The sequence below is a fragment of the Nesoenas mayeri genome (assembly GCF_963082525.1).
Source record: "Nesoenas mayeri genome assembly, chromosome: 4".
Taxonomy (NCBI): domain Eukaryota; kingdom Metazoa; phylum Chordata; class Aves; order Columbiformes; family Columbidae; genus Nesoenas; species Nesoenas mayeri.
Window position 1 is genome coordinate 54,016,334 of NC_137540.1, and position 24,340 is coordinate 54,040,673.

General features: G+C 39.0%; 1 protein-coding gene across 2 annotated transcripts in view; it reads right to left on the reverse strand.

Moving 5' to 3' along the window:
- Positions 1 to 24,340, reverse strand: part of TBC1D1 (TBC1 domain family member 1) — a gene marked incomplete at both ends in the record, with an annotated part of 97,677 nt that overhangs the window by 43,367 nt on the left and 29,970 nt on the right. For both annotated transcript variants that reach the window (XM_080343213.1, XM_080343212.1), the window contains 6 exons: positions 172 to 282; positions 2,271 to 2,362; positions 3,804 to 3,936; positions 4,533 to 4,637; positions 7,841 to 7,930; positions 11,029 to 11,559. In XM_080343213.1, the coding sequence (XP_080199339.1) occupies positions 172 to 282; positions 2,271 to 2,362; positions 3,804 to 3,936; positions 4,533 to 4,637; positions 7,841 to 7,930; positions 11,029 to 11,559 (1,062 nt within the window). The remainder of the gene's footprint in view (positions 1 to 171; positions 283 to 2,270; positions 2,363 to 3,803; positions 3,937 to 4,532; positions 4,638 to 7,840; positions 7,931 to 11,028; positions 11,560 to 24,340) is intronic.

The following is a 24,340-nucleotide window of genomic DNA, read 5'->3' on the forward strand; positions in this document are numbered from 1 at the left end:
TGGTGCATGACAGCCTATGAGTCGTAAGCAAAACCCGTGTTCACCTGGTTCTACAGTGTGAAGTTCTAAAATACCAGGGATGGAAATCTGCGTTTGAAAAGATATAAAAATGCAATGGAAGACGTTTTCCTGCATCCTCTTTACATGAACTAGAACTGAATGACTACTTACCTGTTTTGCTTCGCCAATATGTACATGATCCTTCTGTTTTTCTTCATACATGTTTCTCAAAACAGAGATAACCAACTCATTCTCTTTTTGATCATTTCTTGGTCTTAGTTTCTTTAATTGAAAACACCACAAGCACAGTAATTATACATTTGTAGAACAATTAGCAAATATTTACTTTTCTCATTTTGTCAGTGTCAATACATTGTCAGTGTAAGAACAAGTTGTAACTTAATTAATGCTACCACTCCAGTCCACCAGAGGACACCAGTGTCCCAGGCAAAGCAGCAGCACCGCCAGAGAAACGACCTCACTTCATCCCTGACAGAATTCACATGAAAGATAAAGGACAACTGTAGAGGTATCAAATTGCCACAAGCAAATAGAGACTTTAAAAAATATTTTTGCCAACTTGCCTCTGATGTAACAAACCCCAAAATACCATAGTTCTGAGTTTGTAGCACACATGAAGCACTGTCTTGCAGTTACGATCATAAAGTGGTTTGGGTTGGAAGGGACCTTAAGAGACCCTCTAGTTCCAATTCTGCCACAGGCAGGAACACCTTCCACCAGACCAGGTTGCTCAAAGCCCCATCCAGCTTGGCGTTGAACACTTCCAGGGATGGGGCATCCACAGCTTCTCTGGGCAACCTGTTCCAGTGCCTCACCACTCTCACGGTGAAGAATTTCCTTCTTGTATCTAATCTCAATCTACCCTCTTTCAGTTCAAAGCCATTAGCCCTTGTCCTGTCACTACAAGCCCTTGTTAAAAGTCCCTCTCCAGCTTTCTAGTAGGGCCCCTTTAGGTGCTGGAATGCTGCTATAAGGTATCCCTGGATGATGTACAACCCTTCTCCTAGAAATCCTTCTCACTGGACACTTCGTTTTTGGAAAATGACACAGGTCTTTTAAAAATTAGTGCACAAGGTAAACATATTTGTCTCAGCTGCATTCTATTTAGATCTGAATTATTATAAGAGAAAATGTTTGTGAAACAATTTATCATAGAATTTAATCCCAGAAACCAAACTTTTGAAAAGGATATGCTGTCTTAAGCCTATTGATGCAATGCAGAGGATACAGTATGAATTAGCTAATGCCAGGGTAGCATATCAGATTAATCAAAATATCCTTAGAAAGAAAGTTATCTAAAAATGCAGATCATGGTTACAACATATGGAGCTGTAAAAATGTGACAACTAAAGCTTCAGGCAGTCCCACTCAACAAATCAGCTGATAAAGATGGGCAGGAGAGATGTACTTTACCCTTGGTTTTACCAAGTTATTTGTTTGCAGACTCTCACCAGAAGCAATTAACAGTTTCCTGTGACTACTACAAGCTCTAGACTGTTAAAATGTGTGCAGAATACTAAAAGGCAACAGTGCCAGCTAGCTGCTGTACACTAAGATATTACTTAGCTCATGGAATCGCTCTCACAGAACAACTTCCAAATTTGGTACTGGATGATAAACTGGTACATGGAAACGCACAAAGAGACTGAAATGACTCAAGAGAGGAAGGAAACATGATTTTTTTAAAAGTCTGAAATTTCCTAATCTTCAGTAGTGTGCCAAGCACAATAACATTTCCTACAATGTTCATCATCTGTCTGAAATCCAGCTGTGTTTTCCTCTGTGCTAAAACAGATTTCACTCAGAAGACAGAAAGTTGAGCTTTTTTAGTCAGTTTGACAAGTATTCAGTTCTAGGATAAATTTTAGGCGGGACATTTTCTGATCTGAGAATGTTATAGTAATTTGTTTTGGTCAAAATGTTGAATGTTGAATTATTCTCACAGGACAAGTTACTGGCTTCCTCCACAAAAAATGTGTGCAGTTTTACTAAGGGAGAAGTCAACATTTTCACGGAAAACAAGTAGTATTAGGGAAAGAAAAATTAGTATAATAAGCCATTTTCATCAAAATACAAAGTTTTAAACTGCCCTAGAAAAATGATGATATTGAAATTAAAGCACAAGATGATTAACAGTCCACTAAATAAAGATAACAAATAATTTACAAAAAAATAATTTCGGTGCTTCACACTAATGTTAGCAAAATCCATAAATCGCTTTAAAATCTTGGACAGAACAAAGAGCTTACCTTAACCTCTTCAAAAACAGAGGCCTGCTCCTGGCTATTTAGTGTTGTTAGATGCTTTTGTAGTTCTAGTTTTGTCTTAGAGGGGTGTAATCCTACCAAGAGGAACAAAAAAGAACAAATCCCAGGGTCAAATTTGTCAGAATTAATCAATCACATAAATATGCACACAATTTAAGCCAAAGCTCATCAGTTATTTGAGCTGACCCTTTGCATTGATTGCATAACAGGGCACTAGAAAGAACTCTAGGTTAATTTAAAGCTACTACTGAACTCATGTCTTTAAAATGAGGGACATGAACTCTACAACGAGGAGATTTACTGAGCACAGACCAGGATTATACTCTTAGCTGACGATTCCATTATCACACAAGATAAAATAAACCCACAATCTACTGCATTTTAGCAGACTGCATTGCTCGTGTTTTACGCAGTACTGCTTGGATTTTGCTTATGGTGTAAATATAATTTCCATTTATTTTTTTCCAATTTGTTTGTCTGGGCCTCTTCTGAAATAAAGTAAAATTATTGCATGTTAGTGAAGTTCTTGCTTTGCCTCTTACTGAAAGCATTCACTGACAGTCTAAAGCAGACTACCCTCTCATTCAGATTATTTTTTTCTGCTCTTATCCTGGATTAAATTCCTTTCCTCTGTTTTCTGTGGAAAAACAGCAAACCATCAACAGTATTTTGTACTTCAGTTTCTGATCATGGCACTTCTTCAGATGCAGACGCTATGATTAACCATATGGCAGGATTAAAGGCATTAAGAATCATTTGCCTTCAAGAAATTTCTCAAAAATCATAGCTAGCTGAAGTCCAAAACAGAATGAAAAGTAGTTTTGGAAGTTCTCCAGTTTCATCAAATTAATACTCGATAGGTTTTAGTCCAATAAGCTACTGTCACGTGCTCTGACAAGCTGTTGTTGCCCTTTATTCACCCCAGACATCGCTTAAATGAACAAAACACAACTGTGAAATTTGCTGAAATGCAAGGAAGTTTGTATGTCTTGAACTTGTTTTCTGTTAAACGACTACAATTCTAACTGCTGCATTTTCATGAAGGAGTATAAATCAACATCACAGACATTCATATGAAAAGCTCAGTGTTCAGTTCATGTTTAGTGGTAACATAGTGCCAGTATCTAAGTGGATTCAGTAGGACAGCAGATCACAGCTATTGCAGCATATATTCTTCACAAGTTCCCCATCTACAATCGTCTGCATTTATAAAGCTAATAGAGCCAAGCTAGTTGCAAGTCAGTAATATTTAGACTTTTAATTAGTTTTCAAAAAGTCGATTCAAATACAAGAAAGGAGTTTAACTTTTGATAAAAAATTCTTATTACCTTACAGATAAGTTTACATTGCAGTCCTCTAAAAATAAAACTTTAAATAAACTGGATTCCAGCCCTTCATCCCAAGTCCCAAGCTCTTTTTAAGCTTTTATTCCCTTATGAGTTCCACATGTAAGACTGTTCCCTAATAAAACTGTTAAAAAAAAAAATATTTGACCAGAAGTTCTTTAAACCCCACCTTCTATCTTTTCACAGAGTTTGTGCAAGCTTTGTATAGGACACCCTTCACAGAGCTGGGGCTGTGCCTTGGAAGTCTGTTGCACAGCAGCTGCGGTGAAAGCCTGTTTCAGTGTCATCATGATTTCATCAACCTGAAAAGAAGAGAGTGCAAAAGAACAGATTTTCACTCCTCCACTGACTGTCAGTTTTTCTTAACACAGACACAACAGAATGATGGTGCCACTTGTTTGGGAATGTGGTTCGGATTAAAAAGAAAATATCTTCCCGTGCAATTCCTGCACACAAACAAGACAAAGCTCTTTGCAAAGCCCTATCTCTTCCAGGCCACCCAATTTTATTACTCTGGTCTAGTAAGAGATACTACCTCTATCTAGAAACGCTTTCTTGTCTGTAATAAAAAAAAGCTTACTGCCATTGTGATGCACTAGCCTGACCTAGAGCACACTAGTGCAGTCCTCATTGTCTTAACAGGTACAATACAAAAAAACCTTCTTCCAGAAAAAGGAGACATGCAGTCTAACTTAGTTCATGCAATGAAAAGAAGTTATATTGGATTTTAACTTCTGCTTTCAGAACAAATGCAGACTGCTATCTATGTTAGTTACATTTTAAAAATAAAGATGTTCCTGAGTGGAACAGGATTTGAAGACATTCATCAAAATAAAGAACATGAAGGAACAGAAGACTTTTAGGGCCTAAGATTCTATTAGGCTCTTCTTTCACTTACCAGTGCTTCATCTGTACACTGAAACACGTAGCAAACAAAGTGGAAGCCTCTGCTTTCTGAAGACTCTCTGCAGATGAACCCAAAGTGATCCACATGTCTAATTCCCTAGCACAAAAAAAAAAACAGTAACAAAGCAGTCGTATTTACTTTCAGTGTTTTGTAACTGCATTTTTTCCAATAACAAAAGCATGAAACTCCCAGAAGCATTACATTTAGGTCACATATCCCCGTTCCGCTACATTAAAGTCATTTGGGCATTAAAAATCTATTTTGTTTTAGAACCTGTTACTTCATGAATCTTTTAAATTTCACTTAAGTGAGAGGTTGTTGGTTGTGGGTTTTGTTGTTGTTGGGTTTGGTTTTTTTAATAACAGCCTTGTAGCTGTCATGGCACAAATAAAGAGACACAATAAACTGCTGTATCTAAAATCATAATGCTGAACCATAGTAAAAGAGAAAATCCAGCAAAATTTAAACAAGCCAAAGATGCAAAGCAGGACTTGTTTGTTTTTTCCTTTTCCTTGATAACAAAGGAAGAATCACTGAATATTCTCTTTGTCTTTTTATCAGGAAGAAAAAAGTTTAAAAAGCACTTCACCATAAAATGCAAACACTTTCATAAGATAGAATGGCCAGGTGTCCCAAAAAGAACACTTTATAGCATTAGATATCCTGAAGCAATCTGAACAATGTTGTCTTAGCTCAAAATACTAACAATAAACCTTCAGAGCATGACAGCTGAATGAAGGAAAATACATTAATGTGTATGGATATACCTGGTTTGTAGGAGTGTGACAACTAAACAGAGGCACAAAGGGTTTATTACACAAACATTAGGCACTAATATGACATGAGAACAAAAAGATCAGAAGCACATTCACATGAAGGAAAGCCTGCAGCTTCTCCAACTCCAGCTCCGCTGTGTCCAGGTTATGCATTTTAGGAGGCAAGTAGGTAATAAAGCAATAACAGGCTGACACAACCTGTAGACTCTCTCCCACCATCACCCACATCACAGACATGTACAGAACACACCAGGCCCCCTTTCTAGCCCCACAGCCCATTCTTCTTCTTCTGAAAGCTCATTTTTTTTTCCTGAAAACCCAGCTGTGATGGTGGAGGGAGCCCAGCTGGGATGATGGCCCTGCCACAAAACTGTGAGGTACCAGGAGGTGGCAAATGCTCTCAGCTGTTTCAGATTAGCTAATGCAGATGTGTGCCCCTGGGCTACACACTTCTTTCTACCATTATAGTATCTCGGTGATGGATCAGGCATTCTGGAAACTGGATATTGATTCTGTTCTCCCTTATAATCTAATCCTAGTGCCCTCAAGAAAATATTATTACAATTCTTGTATGATCAAGATGAGTCTATATGATCGTTCTGTCAAGTCTTCTCAAATGTGCAAACTTGAGGGAAAAGCCCTCAGTACCCCAATACCAACATCTGCCAAACTGATGCAACATCTGCCCAGCAACACATTCTTCAGACAAGAGGGGAGAATTCAAGGAGAATCTCACTCTCGCTGCTCTGAGGAGCACAACCATCTGCTCATCTTCAGGGCACATCATCAAGTCTACAGCTAGCTCGCTCCTGGCTAAGAAGATGGTCTAAGGAAACATGGGGATAAAGACTTCTCTTCAATTTGGAAGTTCTCTTCAAAGCTCCTGATGTGACAGCACACAAACTATAATACTTAGGTTTACTCCAAAATTTTCAGAACAGCTACCTGTATACTTAGTGATGAAAGCTATTCACATCAAATTAAAAACCAAAGTCATTTATGAAAAATAAATAAAAATCCAAAAAGCTAGAAGCAAATCACAGCAAATCATATTCCCTGTATTTAAAAATGGGAAAATAGACCTACTGTAAACAAAAAAAGTTTTGCCCCAATATCATTAAGAGCCTGTGATGCACTGAGTAGACCTGCAGTATGCAAGTTAAGGCAAGTGCAGAACAGTTTCCAGTGCAAGAAAGAATGACAAAATTCACACCCTGCTATACTATATCTTACTCCCACCCAAGCCTCACAGTACAAACAAGCATTGCACTGGTTTAATTCGAGGTGAATTTCTAGTTAAACTAGCAGGATCATCCATTCCTCAATAAATACAAGTTTATTTATATAATCTTAGTTCAAGTTAATTTCTCAGAGAGTTAAACTAAAATGATCTATAACAGGCTTTAAAGGAATTAAGTGTTCTCTAAGGACTCTATTCCAGTTTAATGAATTAAATTCAATTTCCCCACTCACTTAAACTGAATCAAATCTGGTACACAGACAAACTAAATACAACTAATGCCCTGCAGGACAGAAAATAGGTAGGGAAAGACAAATCCCTATGTCATGACATAATGAAAGCAACTGGTCTATGAAATGTCTTTACCAGCAGCTGTTTGAGTCTGCAGGTTGATATTTGAGCAACACTCCAAGGAGAGTTCTCTGCTCCTGCTCGAGGACCCACCAGCAGTTGGTGCAGCTGCTGGTGCAGAGTGCTGCAGCTGCCAGAGCTGTCCCATGGCCTTGCTGTGACCGTGACACTTCTGTCCCCGCACCACTGAGCTGCGGCAGTAGCTGAGTATGAATCACATGCCTGTGTCACCTGCTCAGTGCCTTTCTTCATCTTCACGTGTGTAAACTGCATCTCTTTCAAAACATCACCACTTGAAGTTGAGTCATTAGATAAATCCCACCCTCACATAACCCAAGCAAAGTCAGAACCACGCAAATGAGACGCAGAAGGACAGGGAAGGAAAGTCTGCAGCATAAGAAACAGGGATTAGCAGGGAATGAGGTGGCTCTGAAGCGTGCTTGCTCTCAGTGCATCACACACACTGCCTCAGTGTGGCAGAGGGTTGTCCTCTTTCACACACATGCAACTTACACTCTTGAAAAAAATGTATTTTTGAAGTATTTTTAGAGAAGTCTTACATATTGTTTATCTCCTTTCATTATCACTTCTTGAAAAATATGGCTCAGATAATCCCAGACTTGCTGTGAATCTTGCCTACTGAAATCTCAAACCAGAGCTGACCAGGGATTTGCTTCTAGCTCGTGTTATTCATCCACTGCACACAGAAGCAAGTCTTTATCTCAGGAATTACAGTGCAAAACATGAGAAAATAATGATGGTTTTACAAAATTACTGATTAACTAGCAACTTGTCAATAGCAATTACTGAAATCACTGAAGTGAGAATCCACATGAAATGCTTGGAGAGAGGAATACATGAACATTCTCAACTGGACAAGATTTAAACAAAAAAAAAAAAAAAGAGAGAGAAAGAGAACACTGTGATCTTACCTGAGAACAAAAGGATATTTCTTTAAAGCTTTTTTCAATTGCTACTTTTTTTGTGTCAGGACTGATAAGGTAAACTTCAGACTGGCCAATCTAAAAAGAGCAAAATAAATAGAAAGATGATAACAAGCAACATTTCACTGCCTTTGTCTCATTATAAAAATGTCTCCTGGACATAAATATCTTTTTTTTTTTCCTACCTGCATTTTTAGACCAATTACTCTACTATTACCAGAAGAAAATACTGAAACAACATTGTTTTGGTATTCAGTGTGTTGCACATTACTGCACTGAGATTTAGTTTCATATTTGATACAAGAGACTGAGAATAGCATTTAATTAGATAAGAGCAATGTTTTACCACAAGTAACTTTGCACTGAGAAAATATACTCACACTCCCTCTTCTTGTTTTCTGCTGAACTGGACACATACCACGTTCCCAAAAGCTACTTAATTAAATTGTCCTAAAATTTAAAACCAAGTGTGTGCCTCTACCTGTATTCCACCTGATTATTTTTTAGGGGTTTATTTATTTATTTAAGACACACAGAGCATTTAATTTAAAGACTTTAACTCAAACTATAAGAAGGGGCTTATACTGGAGTCTATCTTCTAACTTAATTTAATCTGTAGGCCAATTGTACAGCAGTGACCAAAGCTGCTGCTCTAGCTTTTGATGGACAACGGGCATTTTTTAAATGAAAGTCTTGCTTTCAATTTTTCAGCTTCTGGCAATCTCTTTGTAACATTTTAACAGTTAAATTTTAAATTCCTCATAGTTTCTAGCACATCAGAAAGTCTGCTTAGGACAAGTTTCATATCAGATTTTAGGGAAGATGAGTAGAATCTGAGTACATTTATGAGCACGACTTAGACACATCTACTGAAGCTTGAGCCACTACCAAATCCAATAAGATGCATACAAAAACACCAGTAGCACCAATCTACCTGTAATTTCTTAAGGAAGGGGGAAGAGGGCAATCCTCTGTGTAAATGGGTCAAGTGAGATGTGCCACACCTGTGTGTCTAAAAACAGTCCTGTCGTTTCACCTTTCACGTCTTCTTTCACTCCAACTGGTCACAGTGATTTTCCCCAGCCCGCTGCTAGTTTCTTTGTACAGTCCCTAGGGCTGACCTCCCACATGTTCATGGAGTCATTCCTTCCAACACCTACTCAGCAGCTGCCTCCTGCTCACTGCTGCCTTCCCCTCCCTGCAGCAAGAGGCTCCTTCTCAGCTCAGCCCCACACACTCCTTCCACACATGGTCCTAAGGCAGGAGGGATCATCTGAAGGCAACTGGACAAGAGGGGTGGGAAGTATACACCCCTCCCCCCACCATGAAATACAGTCATGAAAAAAGCCTAAAAAATAAAAAAAATAAAATCCCAAGAAACTGCTAGGAAAGCAGCTCTTCAGGAAGATACACCAAAACCAGGGCTGTCGGACCCAGATGAGGAGAGTCAGCAGATAATTCATCTGAACATTGTTCACATCTCATAAACCAACCAACCTCTGCTGCAGTCCTGGAGAAAATCCAGTAAGAACTTTAAGAAAATACAAAGATTTTTTTTCCTGTGGATATAAAGTTCCTTTTTAGCATTTCCTATGTAGCCACACACAAACTGATGAGCCAAGTGCAAAGCTGTGCACACCCCAGACCCGCTGAACGTGGGGAATGGACAAACAACAACCTTGGCTCTGCCACGAGCTGCCAGCTTGTGTATAATACCGGAGGCACAAACCACTGTTACTTCACTCCCTTATATTCAGCTGAATGGCAAAATAATACAACTGTGCAAACTAAACAGTATTTTCCCAGGCAAAAAGGAACACAAGACAGAAAGCCAGATCAGCAGAGTCCCACAACTTGGAAATGAGCCTGTCAGCAGGTGACTGATATATCCAGGCTGAAACTACTTGTATCTTTGAGAACTGCTGCATCAATTTAATATAAATTAAAAATGCAGTCACCGGAGTAAGAGGAACTGAACCTAAGCAGTCCATCTATAATCTCCAGATCTCTAATAATGGAGTCAGGATTTGTTTAAAAATTAGACATTATTATAAATGGAGTCTATATTTTCTGTGTGAAATGTGCTCAAGGGAAGAAGGTAAACATGGAATTGTTTTTAATGGAGCGCAAAATTTCTCTCCACCTTCTTCCACTTCTGTCTCTGATGCCAGCCTGTCACAACTAAACCAGAAGTTTTAAATCAGGTACAGCTAACAACACCTTTTTCTGTGTGCTACTTTTTACAAACAACACTTTGGCAATCCTTCTTAAAGCAGCACTTCTCTTTCCCTCCTCCAAAAAACCTGCTGTAACTGCACTCACTCCACTCTGTTACTGTCCTTAAAAACTCCCACCCCAACAGCAGCTGACAGATCCAAGATGACATTATGACAGCCAGCTATCGTAAAAGCAGCTCCAGGTTTGCATTATGTTCGTAAAATACCAGATATGTAAAATATGTTTTATAACTTAACCATCGTGAGGATTATAAGAGGAGCACATAACACATTCCTTACTTGTTTCTCAGGTCTTGAAAATTACTTTTGCTGCTCTCCTACCAAGGCAAAGGCCATCCTAGTGTCCTGGTTTGGGCTGGGATAGTGTTTGGCTGCCTGACGGGTTAAACCACAACAGACAGCCATGCAAAAGCAGGACAGAGGTGGAGGCAGGTGTAGGGTAGCCTACGAAGTTACTACACTACTCCATCATTACACAGATATGTTGGCAGCAGGAACACCTCCACAAACTGTGCTGCTCAGCATAGGACATAAAGTCTGCTTGCCCCCAGTCATTGTTTGGTCCTTCAGCTCTAGTTACAGGTAACTCATTCACCTGGAAATGTATTTCTGCTGTTACTAGCTAGTGTAATTGTATATACCATTTTGCAATTGTATAACTACCTACTAACTTGCTGTAGCTTTCTAAAAGCTGTCTTTAGCAGCCCAGTGTTTCAGGTAGTTTTAAGCTATTTAATATAATCTTATTTTGACTATGTACAAAAATTTACACTGACTGGTAATGCTTCTTAGAGAAACAGGTGAGTTTAAATAAAGGTCTGGTAATTGCAATTAAGTTATTAAAGAGTAACTGCCATCTGTCAGACATCTCTTTTGGTGTTTGCCACTCCAAACTCCAAGATCTGAAAAGGTCACCAAAAGCTGCAAATCTTGCTTTACCATAAACAACATTGTCCGGTTTTCTGCAATGTCTGTTGGCTGCACAACACTGTGTCCACAGATCAGTTGACTTTTTAGGTTCAGTGAAATTGCATCTTCTTCAAAAGACCTGACAAAGCTGTTACTCCTATGGCTTCCCTCTTGATAATCCTTCTTAAAAGCAAAGGAACGAAGCCCAGGCTGAGAAAAAGATTTCCTAATCGGCCTTTTCTCCTCCTCTTCACTGACCAAGGGCTGGAAGACAGACCGAAATTTGTTGCTGAAAGAGAAGCCTCCGAAGTTATTGGCAGTTTCATGTTGTTGGGATGATGAGTTGAAATCAGATTTTTTACAACTTGCGTGATTGAATTTCTCGATGCATTCATCTATGAGTGCTGGAGGTGCGTTTTTATGTGCCACTGTCACTCGTCCACAAAACAGCACCTCAAACTTTTTGGCAAAAGGGTCTTCAACATCCGAGAGGTTATTCTGAAACTCTTCTTGACGAGCAATTTTTCCAGCTTGTCGAATAGAGCTTATAATCTCAGGCACCTACAGGAAGGGGGGAAAAAAAGAACACAAACAAAACCACAATATGAGCATCTAGTGTTTTATGACAAACAAGTTGCAATACTAAGAGGTGCTCCCTGCTGTTATTTTTCTGGAATAGCTGGTTTGGTTTTGTTTTCTGAAAGACCACTTGAAGTGATCTTGTATTTGTCCAACAGACACATTATAGAATTTAAACACAGACTAGATGAATTGCTCATTTGTCTCCCTGCCAGGAGTTCACCATCATCAACACTTTGTCAAAAGAGCTTCATCTCCGGTAATGCCATGTGTTCTCAGTAAAACTTCTGCACCTGAAGCAACCATTGTAACATGACAAATCCAAACTCAAAATGAAAGATAAAAATACTTCAGAAAGCATAACAGAAACCACAGACTAATAGGGAAAGTTATTTAATCTGTTATTTTTCACTCCCTTCTCTTATTCAAGCATTCATGCCATGTAGATTAACGAGTCTTGCAAATTTGCTTTCACCTTCATAATAGCGTGCTACATTGTTCTGGCAGTTTGGTGTTTTGTTTTTTAAACTGTATGTAGCTGTGCTTTTAAAAGAAACATACTAATGCTTTTACATGTTCATTTTTAATCTACTATCCTAGATGACATTCTCAAATAATACTACTTCCATACACAGTATCACTTGCAAGATATCTGTATGAGAGAGCAGTCTGCTCCAGCCCACAGGTGCTGGTATTCTAAAGAAAGCCCAAACTGTCGTCTGACATATTTTAAGTAACACTAAATACTCACAGTTTCTGATATGGTTATAAGGTAGGAACATGCATATGCTGTGAGGCCATTGCTTTGACTGCCCTCAGAGATTAAGGTTCCTCTGCAGCATGTGCTGCTGCTATAACAACAAATGTGGGGCCATCATCCGTGATTAAAAAAGATAATTCTGCCAACTTTTTAATTCCCCCAAATTACTTCAAGAAAAAACCAATGCTAAGAGTGCCAGTTTCCTGACAAAATAAACTTCCTCTGTCAAGCATCAGTTGGAGTGAGCTTACTTACAAGTCCTTGGTTGCAGATAGTATAGAAAGGAGTCTGGGAGCAGCAGACAAACAGCAGCCCAGAAGAACCATCTCCCCTATGAGAAAAGGCTTCCCTAAACCTAAAGAATGCTTCAGAGACATGACCTCTGTCTTTTCCAGACATTTCTATGGTCACCTAATGCTTAAGCATAATGCAGTAATATACATAAACTAATGCAGAAAACAGCAAAGGACTTCGAGGAAAAAAAAAAAAGGCCGAACAGTGAAAACTGAATTTCACTATTCTGGGTGTTCATAAAGATCTCAGTCGGATTCTTTTTATAAACAAGAAAACACAGATATATAGATATGGATAGACAGGTAGATAGATATACACACACATATAGCTAGTGGGCTTAAAATAATAAGTAACAGATTACAAAATAAATAAATGAGATGACTCAGGAAGCATTACTTCACCCTCGAGCGCAAAGCACGAGTCATCAGTTAATCACCAGCAAAGACAATGGGGAGGAGGTAAGAAAAGCAAGGTCATGACTTCAGAAGCCTGATCTCAGCTGTGTCATGAATCAGCCAGAAAGCCTTGGCTTGGCCAACATTGTGCCTAACTTTTTAATCATATACAAGAAGAACGTAAGGTGTACAATGAATCTTTATTACATCAAATGATACACATTTGCTCCACAGGGAGCTCAAGGTTCACTTCAGGTTTTTTTATCTAATAGTCCTTCAAAGAACCAGTTTCTAGTTTCACAACATATCAGGATAACAGTGACATATAAACCTTTATTTTACCCATATTTCAAGCTGCAACTGCTTTAACATTTTCTAATAAATACATCTTACTCTTGTGGGAGTGTCTGGATTCACCAGCCACAGGCAATTTTACTTCTGAGTTGCCCAGAACCCACGTGGAGACCTGTGATCCCATGTCCGCTTTTGCTGAGGCTGCAGAGGTGACAGCACAGAAATGAGGTTATTTCCCAGAAAACGCTCGTGTCCTCACAGCTGGGAACATGAGCCCTCAGCCAGGCAAGGAGCACCACCCCCAGCTGGGGATAAGGTCCCCTCGCACCACCCTTGCTGACAGCTACGAGCAGAGTTTCCAGCAGTGCAGGTGCTGTGAGGGTTATTTGGGATCCATCACAGATGTATGGTTATTGAATTTGATCTCTTCAACGTTTTAAGTTATCAAACACCTTGGGAATTGACAAAAGAGCTGTTAAGCAGTGGCTGGACTTCAGTAGTTGGAGAAAGACACTACATCTCACAGGACTTTGCAACAGTTAATAAACTTCATGTTTGAGGAGAACTAGTGGGCTTGCTGATGAAAACCAAAGGGAGTATTTACTTATTTATTTTCACACATGCTAAGGCTTGAATTATGTTATTTAAAATAACAGCTGGCTTCCATGCTTCACTTACTGAAAAACACTGACTCCTCTGTTCCTGCTTGTTAACCTAAAAAAATTCACAGCCTGTTAATACCATTTTATTACTTCTGATCGGGCAATTGATACAATATTGCTCTAGCAGAAGCAGCAAATCACCACCTCGGTTTCTTGTGACCCTTGCATATATTAAACATTAATCTCTTTTCATTAGTAAAGACAAGATGCCATGACAACTGAGAAAAAAATAAAATACATATTTCCCTGGAACCATTCTTGACTTGATCAAGACTTGTGATCTTTTCATCTACCTGTACTATTCCAGGCCTTTTATGCAGGTATCTAGAAACAAAGAATCCACACTCTCCGTGTGTCCTCTGACCCTGGCTCCCTCAGCAAACAGACCTGGATGCTGAGTACATGGAAATCAAGTAAACATTGGTTTTTAAAAAAGAGAGAAAGCAAACAAAATCCATTAAATGTAAATAAATTTATTATAATTATTTCAAATTATTAAAACAAACAATGTAGGCTCCATCCTAGCAATTGTTTATTAACCACAGCTGGAATTTTTCCAGATTAAGAAGCAGGCCAGTGAGCAAACAGTAACCACAGCAGTCGCAAACCTCCAGCAATTAAGATGTAAAATGAATCAGGTTTTATGGCTCTTCATATTGTATCAAAAAGCAGCAAGGATCAAGTTGCTCCTGAACTGAGTCAATGCTGCTTGGAGGTTTTTTAAAGGTTTTGCGGTTCCTTCTGAATATAAGAAAAAGTCTGTCTTATTGTCACAGGTTACAGAGTCTCTACCCTTGCTGATATGCAAACTCTGAGTGGATATAGCCCTGAGCAACCTGCTCCAGGTGATTCTGCTTTGAGCAGGGAGCTGGAACTAGATGACCTCCAGAGGTCCATTCTATCTCAGCTTGGTGACTTAGACACTAACATCTCCTATATGGACCCACAGGTAATTGTGTTTACTAATCTGAACTGGCTAAGCGGGGAAAGACTATTGCACACATGTATGATTTCTTCCTGTTGCAAAAATTCTCTTTTCTAGCATACTTCTATTCTGAAGTGTTTTACGACTTCTTTCTCAGAATAAACATGTAATTAGTGGATAAAGATTATTTCTGTAATTAGAAAAACAACTGCTGATGATCTAAAATTATTTCCCTAAAACCCACAAAACTAAGTATAGAACAGCAGTGTAAGCAGTGATGAAGCTACTGAACACAGAACATTACGTCTCATCACTCACTCTGGGCCAAACAGGACTGGTGAACAAAAGATACAACTGAAAAGTATTAGGAAAAGTTTTTGCATTTAGAATGTCTGAATTAGATACAGAATACATATATATATAAACAACCATTAAAACTAACAGTGGACTGTTGTAATTTTTTTTAAGTATACCATCTTATTTCTGCTATTATGAAAATGTTTATTTTGCAGAGACAAAGCAGGAAACTGAAATGCTAAATATTCTTGTGACTTGACTCTCAAATAACCAAGCAGAAACACAAACCTAGAACTTCCTAATGCACATTAATCTGTTACTAGATAAACAGCTACAGCTTCTACACTGTGCACCAAATAACGAGAAGGCAATAATTTTTAAGCATACACAGGTTTGCTGCATCTGAGGAACAGTAATGGCTCTTTGCCTTCACAGAAAGAGAAACCATAGTTCCCTTTCTTCCCCATGCAACTAAGTCACCCTATAAGTTTACATACAAGCATGCAATAAGACGTCAAATGTCTTCAGCTTGTCAGTGGATCTGAGAAAGAGTGAGAAACTATTTTAATGAAGAAAGCCCAGTAACAGTTGAATGTAACAGCTGCCTTTTGGTAAATAACACCAGACTGAAAAAAAAGATTCCCTCTTTCTGCAATACACAGTAGGTAGGAAAGCAAAGTGTGTCACAGGAGAGGAACTGCTAACACATTGACTGGCCACAATGAGAAAAATAAAAACCAAAAAAAAAAAAAGAGAGAGAGAGAATAAAAAGTAGGATGATTTTCGATGCTACGCAGTCTTCATACCTACAAAGGTATCAGTCCCTTCATAAGGCTTTGGGTCAATGAAGGGCTTGAGCACAGGCTTAACTATTTCTAGGCAGTAGGCAGCAGGTGGGTTTTTTTAACATAACACAGGCCTATGTATAACAGATCCTACACAACAGACTACCTAAATGCTTGGAAACTGGAAACAATTAGGATAAGATCTTGACTTGAACCTTAGAAGATCCCACAGCACCCTAGCTGGAATAGAGCTTTAACAATCCTTACACAGCTCTTCAAACAAGCAGATGTTTTGATTAAGTGAGTTTTTCTTGCCTAACTCAAGTATCATAGGACACATTATTTGAATTCTTTTTAACTGTATTGACTTGCCCTTTTTTTCCTGACCATAGCAGGCTCAGTAAAATATGTCAAGAAGTCTAAAGTATTGTTTGCTATTAATATCTTTCCTTCTAAATTTTACTAGGCAGTGCTGCCACAGAAAAAATAGGGTCCACAGCTACATATTTTTGGAAAAGCCATCAAGTTGTATCAGAAGAGACAACAATATTTTTGTCACTCATACAGTATTTATGATCACAGAACACTTTGTAAAAGTAGTAGAAAAGCGGCAAAATAATTTTTGAGCTGTGTAGTAATAACGGAGAGACCAACGCTTCCTCTCCTTATCACTCCCTAAATCCATACTAGTGGTCAACTACCTTTTTTGAATGGTTTTCTCCACTCAATGGATTCCAAGTCTGGCATTTTTTGATTTAATGGATTTTTAATTTATGGATTTCAGTGAGGTTTTGTTTGTTTGTTTAATTGAGACACTGTATAATTTCTCCTTTAAGAATGAGAGAATACTTTCATTTGGAAATTACCCCTGATGGTGCAGCCCCCTGCATAAAGCAAGGCAAACTTTCAAGTTAGATCCAACTTCAAACTTAGATGAGACATTGGGTGTCACATCCAGCTGAGTTCCAAGCAACTCCAGTGACGGAGATCCCTCAGCCTCCTCTGCCCAACAGGAAACCTACAGTTGCAAGGAAAAGATGGGCAAGACACAACCACCTGAGATTTCTTTTGTGAGAAGTTTTGCCCACTAGTTTAACCAAAGAATGAACTAAAAACTTAGAGCACAAAACCAGAGTCTTTAGTCTGTCACTGAAGGAAAAAAAAAAAAAAAAAAAAAAGAAAAGAAAAAAGTAGTTTTAAAAGCTATGGAATTTCCTTATACTTTGACATCAGTAGAAATTCAAGGTAGAAAAGAGTAACAAGCTTCTGAAGTTCATTTTCATTTCAGTGAAAGACCTTTTTTTATATTCAAGTCTTATCTCAAGTGTCTTCACAGGTTTTTTTCTTCTATTATCTTCCTTGGAGACTGCTCTACAGCCTCCTATGCCTCACTTTTTCTAGTCATTAACTTCAATTCTCATTTTCCAAATTTTCATCCCTTGACTCTAAATCAACATTTCTTTGGAGTACTTTTATTATTAGCTTTCTTCCTTTCCTATTTGTTGACTTTTATTCTTCCTACAATGCCACTTTCAAACAAATATTTAATTCAGAAAGAGAGGCACAAAGTTTATAGTTCCTCCAGTCCCTGGATGACAACCACCTTTTGCATCCTCCCAGCAGTTTCTGTTTTTCTTTGCTTAAGAAACACACCACAGGTAAAGCCAAAGAGAGATTCTTACCACCAGCTCCCTAAGTACCTGAGATCAGTGGGTGCATGGAGAAACAGTTCACCTTTGCTCCATCACTTCATGCCTCTATGCATATGACCCAAAACTTTGCCGCTCATGAAAAAACTATGAACTGTGCCACTCTCAGCAGCTTCACCATCCGTGCATGTTGGTCTAGCTCATTTCTCTCTCCAGCAGCTAAAATGTACTAGGTGTCTGGTTTAACTGGAGAACTTGTGGGTATGTTTTGAGGAAGGAGAACAAGTCCAAGCAGAGCCAGAGGGCTGGGAGAGGTGGCCAGGCCAGCAGCCAGCGGGGCTAACCACACCGCAGATGCACTGCTTGGGAAGGACTGGCAAACCGGACAACACAGATGTCGTGTCAACCTTGATAAGGGAAAGCTAAATGGCTGGACAATATCACCACAGACCTATGAAAGGAAAAGCAATCATACGTGTGTCTACTTATGGGTGCAGTTTGTTTAGCTAGGTTTGAACGGGCATTATGTAGAGAATGGGATAAGTGAGGGTAATGGGCCTATGACTTAAATTTTGCAGGGATGTATGTAAGAAGCTGATGAACAAGAGTGCACTGAAATTCAAAGGATATTCTGTGCGAGGCAGAAGAAAGCCATCTGTTTAAATCCAGTGCTTTTTGACCTGGAACTTGGTGCATGAGTTACACAAAAAGTACTGAGAGCAGAGCTCCACATAGCCAACATATACTTCTACAGTTTACATGTTATGATAAAAAGCCATAAAGGTGACTAGACTTCCCACACAGACCAAGTTCTGCCTCCAGAAGATTGCGAAGTAATGCAGACTGATGCCATGTGTACTCTGTGCCGCTTTCACAGTATCACATTATTTTAATATTACAGACAGATCTCAGCTCAAGAACCTTCCTCATGACTCCTCAGCTAGATGGAAAAGGCTGCACTTTTTGCAAAGTCATGCAAGTTGAAGAGCACTCCATGCAATTTCAAGAGGCACAAAAGGGTTTTCTTTCCTTTCTGAAAAAAAAAAAAAAATATTTGCAGAATCTGTTTATAGATTATTGTAAACAAGCTCAGAAATAGAACATAATTGTACTCAGTGTTCTAGTGAAATTGAACTGCTCTATTCTGCGGTGGTGTTTCCGCCCCAAGAAAGACACATCATGCTACTGATGTACTTTAAGATTTCCTTTCACATGCTCTCAAGACATACCTTACTTGAAGTCCAAAATACAACAATACCTGGCTACTCTCCATAAATAAACGGCCATGTCCCAGATTGCTGCTTACATTTGGACCCCTCCCCATGAAAATGCATCATCCAAAACCAAACTGGAGCTGACGGATGGTGCCTGTGGGCTTTTAGTGCAGCTCTAAATGCAGCAGCACCCGACTGTCTCTGAAGCAGGTATTCCTACACAATCTACTATTGGGAAGGCCATTAGTATACTCTGTGCTGCACCTGGAAGGCTTATATGGAGTGCATTAATTCATTTTTCCTCAGCTCCCTCCTGTCCCAGCAATCAAAACCATTTCTTTTCATCTTGCTTCATCAGCTCCTCCATTCAGTACCATAAACTTTCAAGCAACAAATGTGAAATGAAGCAATCCAACAAATATTTTAAAAGCACAATAACCTCTTCATAGTGTTATCTTGTCCATCTTTTGTTTCAAAGTTTTCTTTTCACACAATTTCAGAAATGAAAGGAACACCTGAAGATGTAACAGTGGTTGCTGGTCATACCTACAAGATTCCTGGCTCATATTTTACAAGAAGACTATCACACAAGGAGGCAATAACTGTTGTAAAGTAATAGCTAGAAGTATCTGTGCTCATCCATTATCAACAGAGATTAAATTCTTCTTTTTGGGAGAAGGGAGCGGAATTGCAAGCAGCTCCCTTCACAGGGTTGAGACAGGCCTGGGGCTGAGTTGGAGGTTATAGCGGGGGGAAACAGAAGGATAATGCAAAAAGACAGTCATGGCATTTGAAAGCTTTCAGGATGAGGACCAGGTTTTGCGTTGTTGTTTGGTTGGGATTTTGTTGGTTTGGTTTTTTTTTGCTCTTTGTTTTGGGTTTGTGTGGTTAGGGGGGGAGGGGGGGAGTATTTTTTTAAACTGAAAGGCAATAGCAGGATTTAAAACAGGAATTTAGTTACTAAGATAATTTTGGGGAAAGAAAGGCTTTTATCTGCTTAAATTCCAGTTGTACAATACAAGACAGGTTCTCAGCCCATCTACACTGACTTCCACTCAAGAAAAGCAGTTATTTAGTTCACCAGTTTTAGTCCTTTCTGGATGTAAAGCAAATGGTTTCTCAGTCCCCGGTACTCAGCACTGGTGAGGCTGCACCTCAAATACTCTGTTCAGTTTTGGGCTCGTCACTACAAGAAAGACATGGAAGTGCTGAAATATGTCCAAAGAAGAGCAATGAAGCTGGTGAGGGATCTGGAGCACAAGTCTTGTAAGGAGTGGCCAAGGGAGCTGGGGCTGTTTAGCCTGGAGAAAAGGAGGCTAAGGGGAAACCTTATCGCTGTCTACAACTACCTGAAAGGAGGTTGTAGCATGGAGCGTGTTGGTCTCTTCTCCTAAGCAGCAAATGACAGGACAAAAGGAAATGGCCTCAAGTTTTTTCCAGGAGAAATTTAGATTGGATATTCGGAAAAACGTATTTACTCAAAGGGTTACCAGTCATCGGAACAGGCTGCCCAAGGAGACAGCTGAACAACCTTCCCTGGAGGTACTTGAAAGGTATGTGTGTATACATGGCACCTGGGGACATGGTTTAGTGGTGGACTTGGCAGTGTTAGGTTAATGGTTGGACTTGATCTTAGAGCCTTTTCCCAACCTAAACAATTCCATGATTCATGTCTGGGGTTTTTTTGACTCATGGTGGCTTTTTTCCTAAGGTATGCCTTCTAGTGATGGCTTCTCATCAGAAGGTCTAATGGGATTATTCAAACTTGTCAATTAACAACATACTTCTATGAAATCCACACTTGTAGTTGATACTAGCTTGTAGTCCTTTTTTTTCCTCTTAAAATACATTGTAAATGACCCAAATAATAACATATTTATTTCTGAAAATTAACTTCCTTTGAATATCAGGTGTTTGCCAGCCTTTGATTCCTACATGAATAGTTGTCTTAGGAATATATACACATTTTATAGTGTTAACAGGACAGTGCAAACCACATTGTTTTCCTCAGAATATTTTGCATTTACTGGAAGCTATCAATGCGATGTTGTTAGGCAGAGAAAGGAAGAGCAAGCTGTTTACTCAAGATCCCCTCCATTAAGATATAGCCAGATCACATTAGGGGAGTTGCCAATTTTTCTTCCAAAGAGCCAAGTATCATTGTCCTAAAACTTCAGTGTTTCCAGTTCCCGCTGATGACAGATAATTTAGACTCTGCTTCCCTCCTGTTAAAAGATAAAGCTGTCTTAAAATTTTACAGCAGGTAAAGAGATCAACATCTCAGCATTGTATTCTTCCTCTCAGATCCAGATTTGATAAAAATCTTGCAAGAAGTAAGAAAAAGCTTGGAAAAATATGTTTTTATGGAGTGGTCATTTGATAAATCCTTTGATCAGGTGCTTTTGACAGTCACTGTAAGAGACTCAATACACCTGCACTAAGTATTAACACATAACTGTGCTAGAAAAGTGAAGAGAACGGAAAAACAGATGGGACAATAGGTATCTGAGTTATCTAACAACATATTCAAAGGAATGTATTCAGTGTGGAAAACACGCCATTAACTCACAGACTGCCTGCAAAACAGCGTTTCATTGCAAATGCCATCATGGGCTATAGGAACACATCAGCTGCAGAGCAGGTTCCAGACTCACTGTCTTGCCCCCAGCAGCCCTGCTCCCATCCCACACTGCACCACTTCACACCTCATGTCACTTGTTTGTGCTTTGGGTCATCTTAACCAGATCTCATTTCTTCATTTAAACATGGGCATCTTCATCAGCTGTTCTCTTGTCACTTTAGCTGCTCCAGGGCAGGCAAGCGTGCTCCTTGTGTTGATAGTCAACAGTGAATTAGCATGTCCTGACATAAAAACCAAGATGTCACTATCCTTTTTAGATAAAGCTGCAGATTCACTCCTACATGGAGAAGAGTTGTCAAAACATAGATAAAAGCACCATCATCAAGACAAATGGAGCTATGGAATCAGTCCTGAAAGCCATCCCAGAGCCAAGCCAAGGTGCCACCCCAGAAATACCTAAGAATAAGAAGCCATAAGTTTTAGCAGTGTTTCCAGATTGTAAAAATTGCGTGATGGTTCTCCCTGCTGACAAAAATTCTTATGTTTATGTCCTTTACCAAACTCACTACAGACCTACAATGGTAGATCTCTAGATGTGCAGCCCGGGCCAACAAACTGTTGGTCATCTCAGTTTGGCACTATTACCTGGCCTATGCAGGAGCTGCTGATTGAGCTGAGCAGCAGTGATCATCTAGGAAAACACTAGTAACCAAGGAGTAACAGCCAAAATTCATCCTTCTGTTCCTTCTCCATTAGCCATACTACAGTATTACCAACACTTCTCTAAAGCAGCAGTCAGATCATTTACCCGTATCATCTGGTTTACTTATTTATATGTCATAACAGCAACCAGCACCAAAGTCTTACATGATGCCTGACAGGAGTTTGGAAATACTAATGACGCAATTGATGAACAACAAAAGAAGAAATTAAAGGAATTTCATTAATTTGAGTCTCAGTCTCAAAATTCTTCTTATTCCTATATAAGAAAGCAATGCAGGAAAAAAATAAAAATTTAAAAAACCAACAACAACAACAAAAAAACCCCAAAAAAACACACAAAAAAACCCAAAAAACCAAAAAACCCACAGCATTGAAAAGACACAGCGCCAGACTGACTGAAAATGGAAGATATTCTCAGGATTCTTGCTAGTTCTTCCACTACTACAGTGAGAGCAAGCTGGCTGTACCAATAGGAAACAAAAAATTAGAAATCACCAAACAGACCTAGCCTCAGTGTCTTTCCAAACAGTGTCTGCATATTAATGCAATATATGGAGAACTGTAATCAATAAGAAAAGGTACCTGTAAGAGTATACACAAAGACTCTTGATAAGACATGTTGGCCCATGATCATGAGCATTCCTGGACCTCCTACCATTTATTTGTATTACCATTTGATAAAAATCAAATTTGATCCACATCGTACTTTATTCAGTTGCAAATTATAACAATACACCCCAAAAATTCAAAATCTGTTCTCTTTTCAGGGTTAAGAAATTGCTATTTTAAGCCTACCCCATCTCTTCCTACAGTAAATTTTCTATTATTCCTTTTTGTTCTTCCACGCTTCCCCACAAGTTAAGGCCTGCTTTCTTTTAGAAAATGGTAAATCAGACAGACAACCATCAAACACTGAATTGCAGCTAAGCTGTACAGTTCATGCTGTCACACCCCTTCCTGAGTGACTGATTTCTGACCTTCACAATATTTCCAAAGTATTCCATATTTAAACACTTACTTGCTGAGGAAACCCAAAAGGGAGTGGTGTGTATTCAACATTTCTAAAATGCAGATATCACAGACTTACAGGATCTCCAAAAGAAGGTGGAGGGTGATACAAGGATGATGCTCTATGGGATACAATAACAGACTAGCTGAAGGAAAAAAAGATTTCAAGGAAAGATTCCTTGTAATGCCAACTTCTTCGCCTCCAAAACTATGTCAGCAACAGGGACTGCCAGTATTTCAGCCACAACTAATATAGAAGCAGACTGGGCCTTTATGTGTTGTTTTTTAAGCATATATGAAACCATTATCAAATATTTAGAAATACCACAGGAAAAAAAAAAAGCTGCCTGAATTATAACAGTCTACAATAAATAATTTTGTATATGATTCTGTACTTTATAAAAAAAAAACATAGCATCAGCTCCACGAACAGTGTTCACATATAAAAAGAACATTTTTCTTAAGTCTACAAAAGTCAGCCTCCAATGACTGTATGTCAAATGGAAATGTCAATCACTTCCACAGAATGCTAACTCCTACAGGTTATATTCCAGTGGGACTTACCCTAAATACAGAATTCCAGCACTTTTTTTTAGTTCAGGTTCTGGATAACTACCACCAGAGTTTTAAAGACGAGCCTCTTGTACATAATCGTCTAAAACTCCAAAGAACTTCTACAAATCCCCTTTTTCCATGGCTTGCATTTGAGGAGATTGGAAGCTATAAATAGGTCCAAAGAAACAAAACCAGCATGAAACATTTAGTGTTAACCATCCAAATTTCCATGACAACGGCTTCAATGAGCTCACCTCATTGGTACTACAGCAGCAGACCAATGGTCCAGTAAATGCACAGAGGCAACTGTTATGATCTAATAGAAGTAAGATATTTGGTTACAGAGTTCCCTGAAATAAAAACACAAAACCCCCAAAACCTTCGATTGAAAAAGTAAGGGGCTGTTTAGTTTAGCTCAGCGTTGCCGCTTTGAGTAGCTGGAAGCGTGCCTGCACAACTACTTACAAATAGTCTCTTCTCCCCAAACCTGCCATTTCACAGGATATCTGTACCTGAAAATCCTGCTTGGTTACTGCATATCAAAGGTTCCCCTTGGAAAAAACATGTTTTTGATTACAGTGATGATGCTGTAAACACACAAAGAAAAGCACTCACATGCCC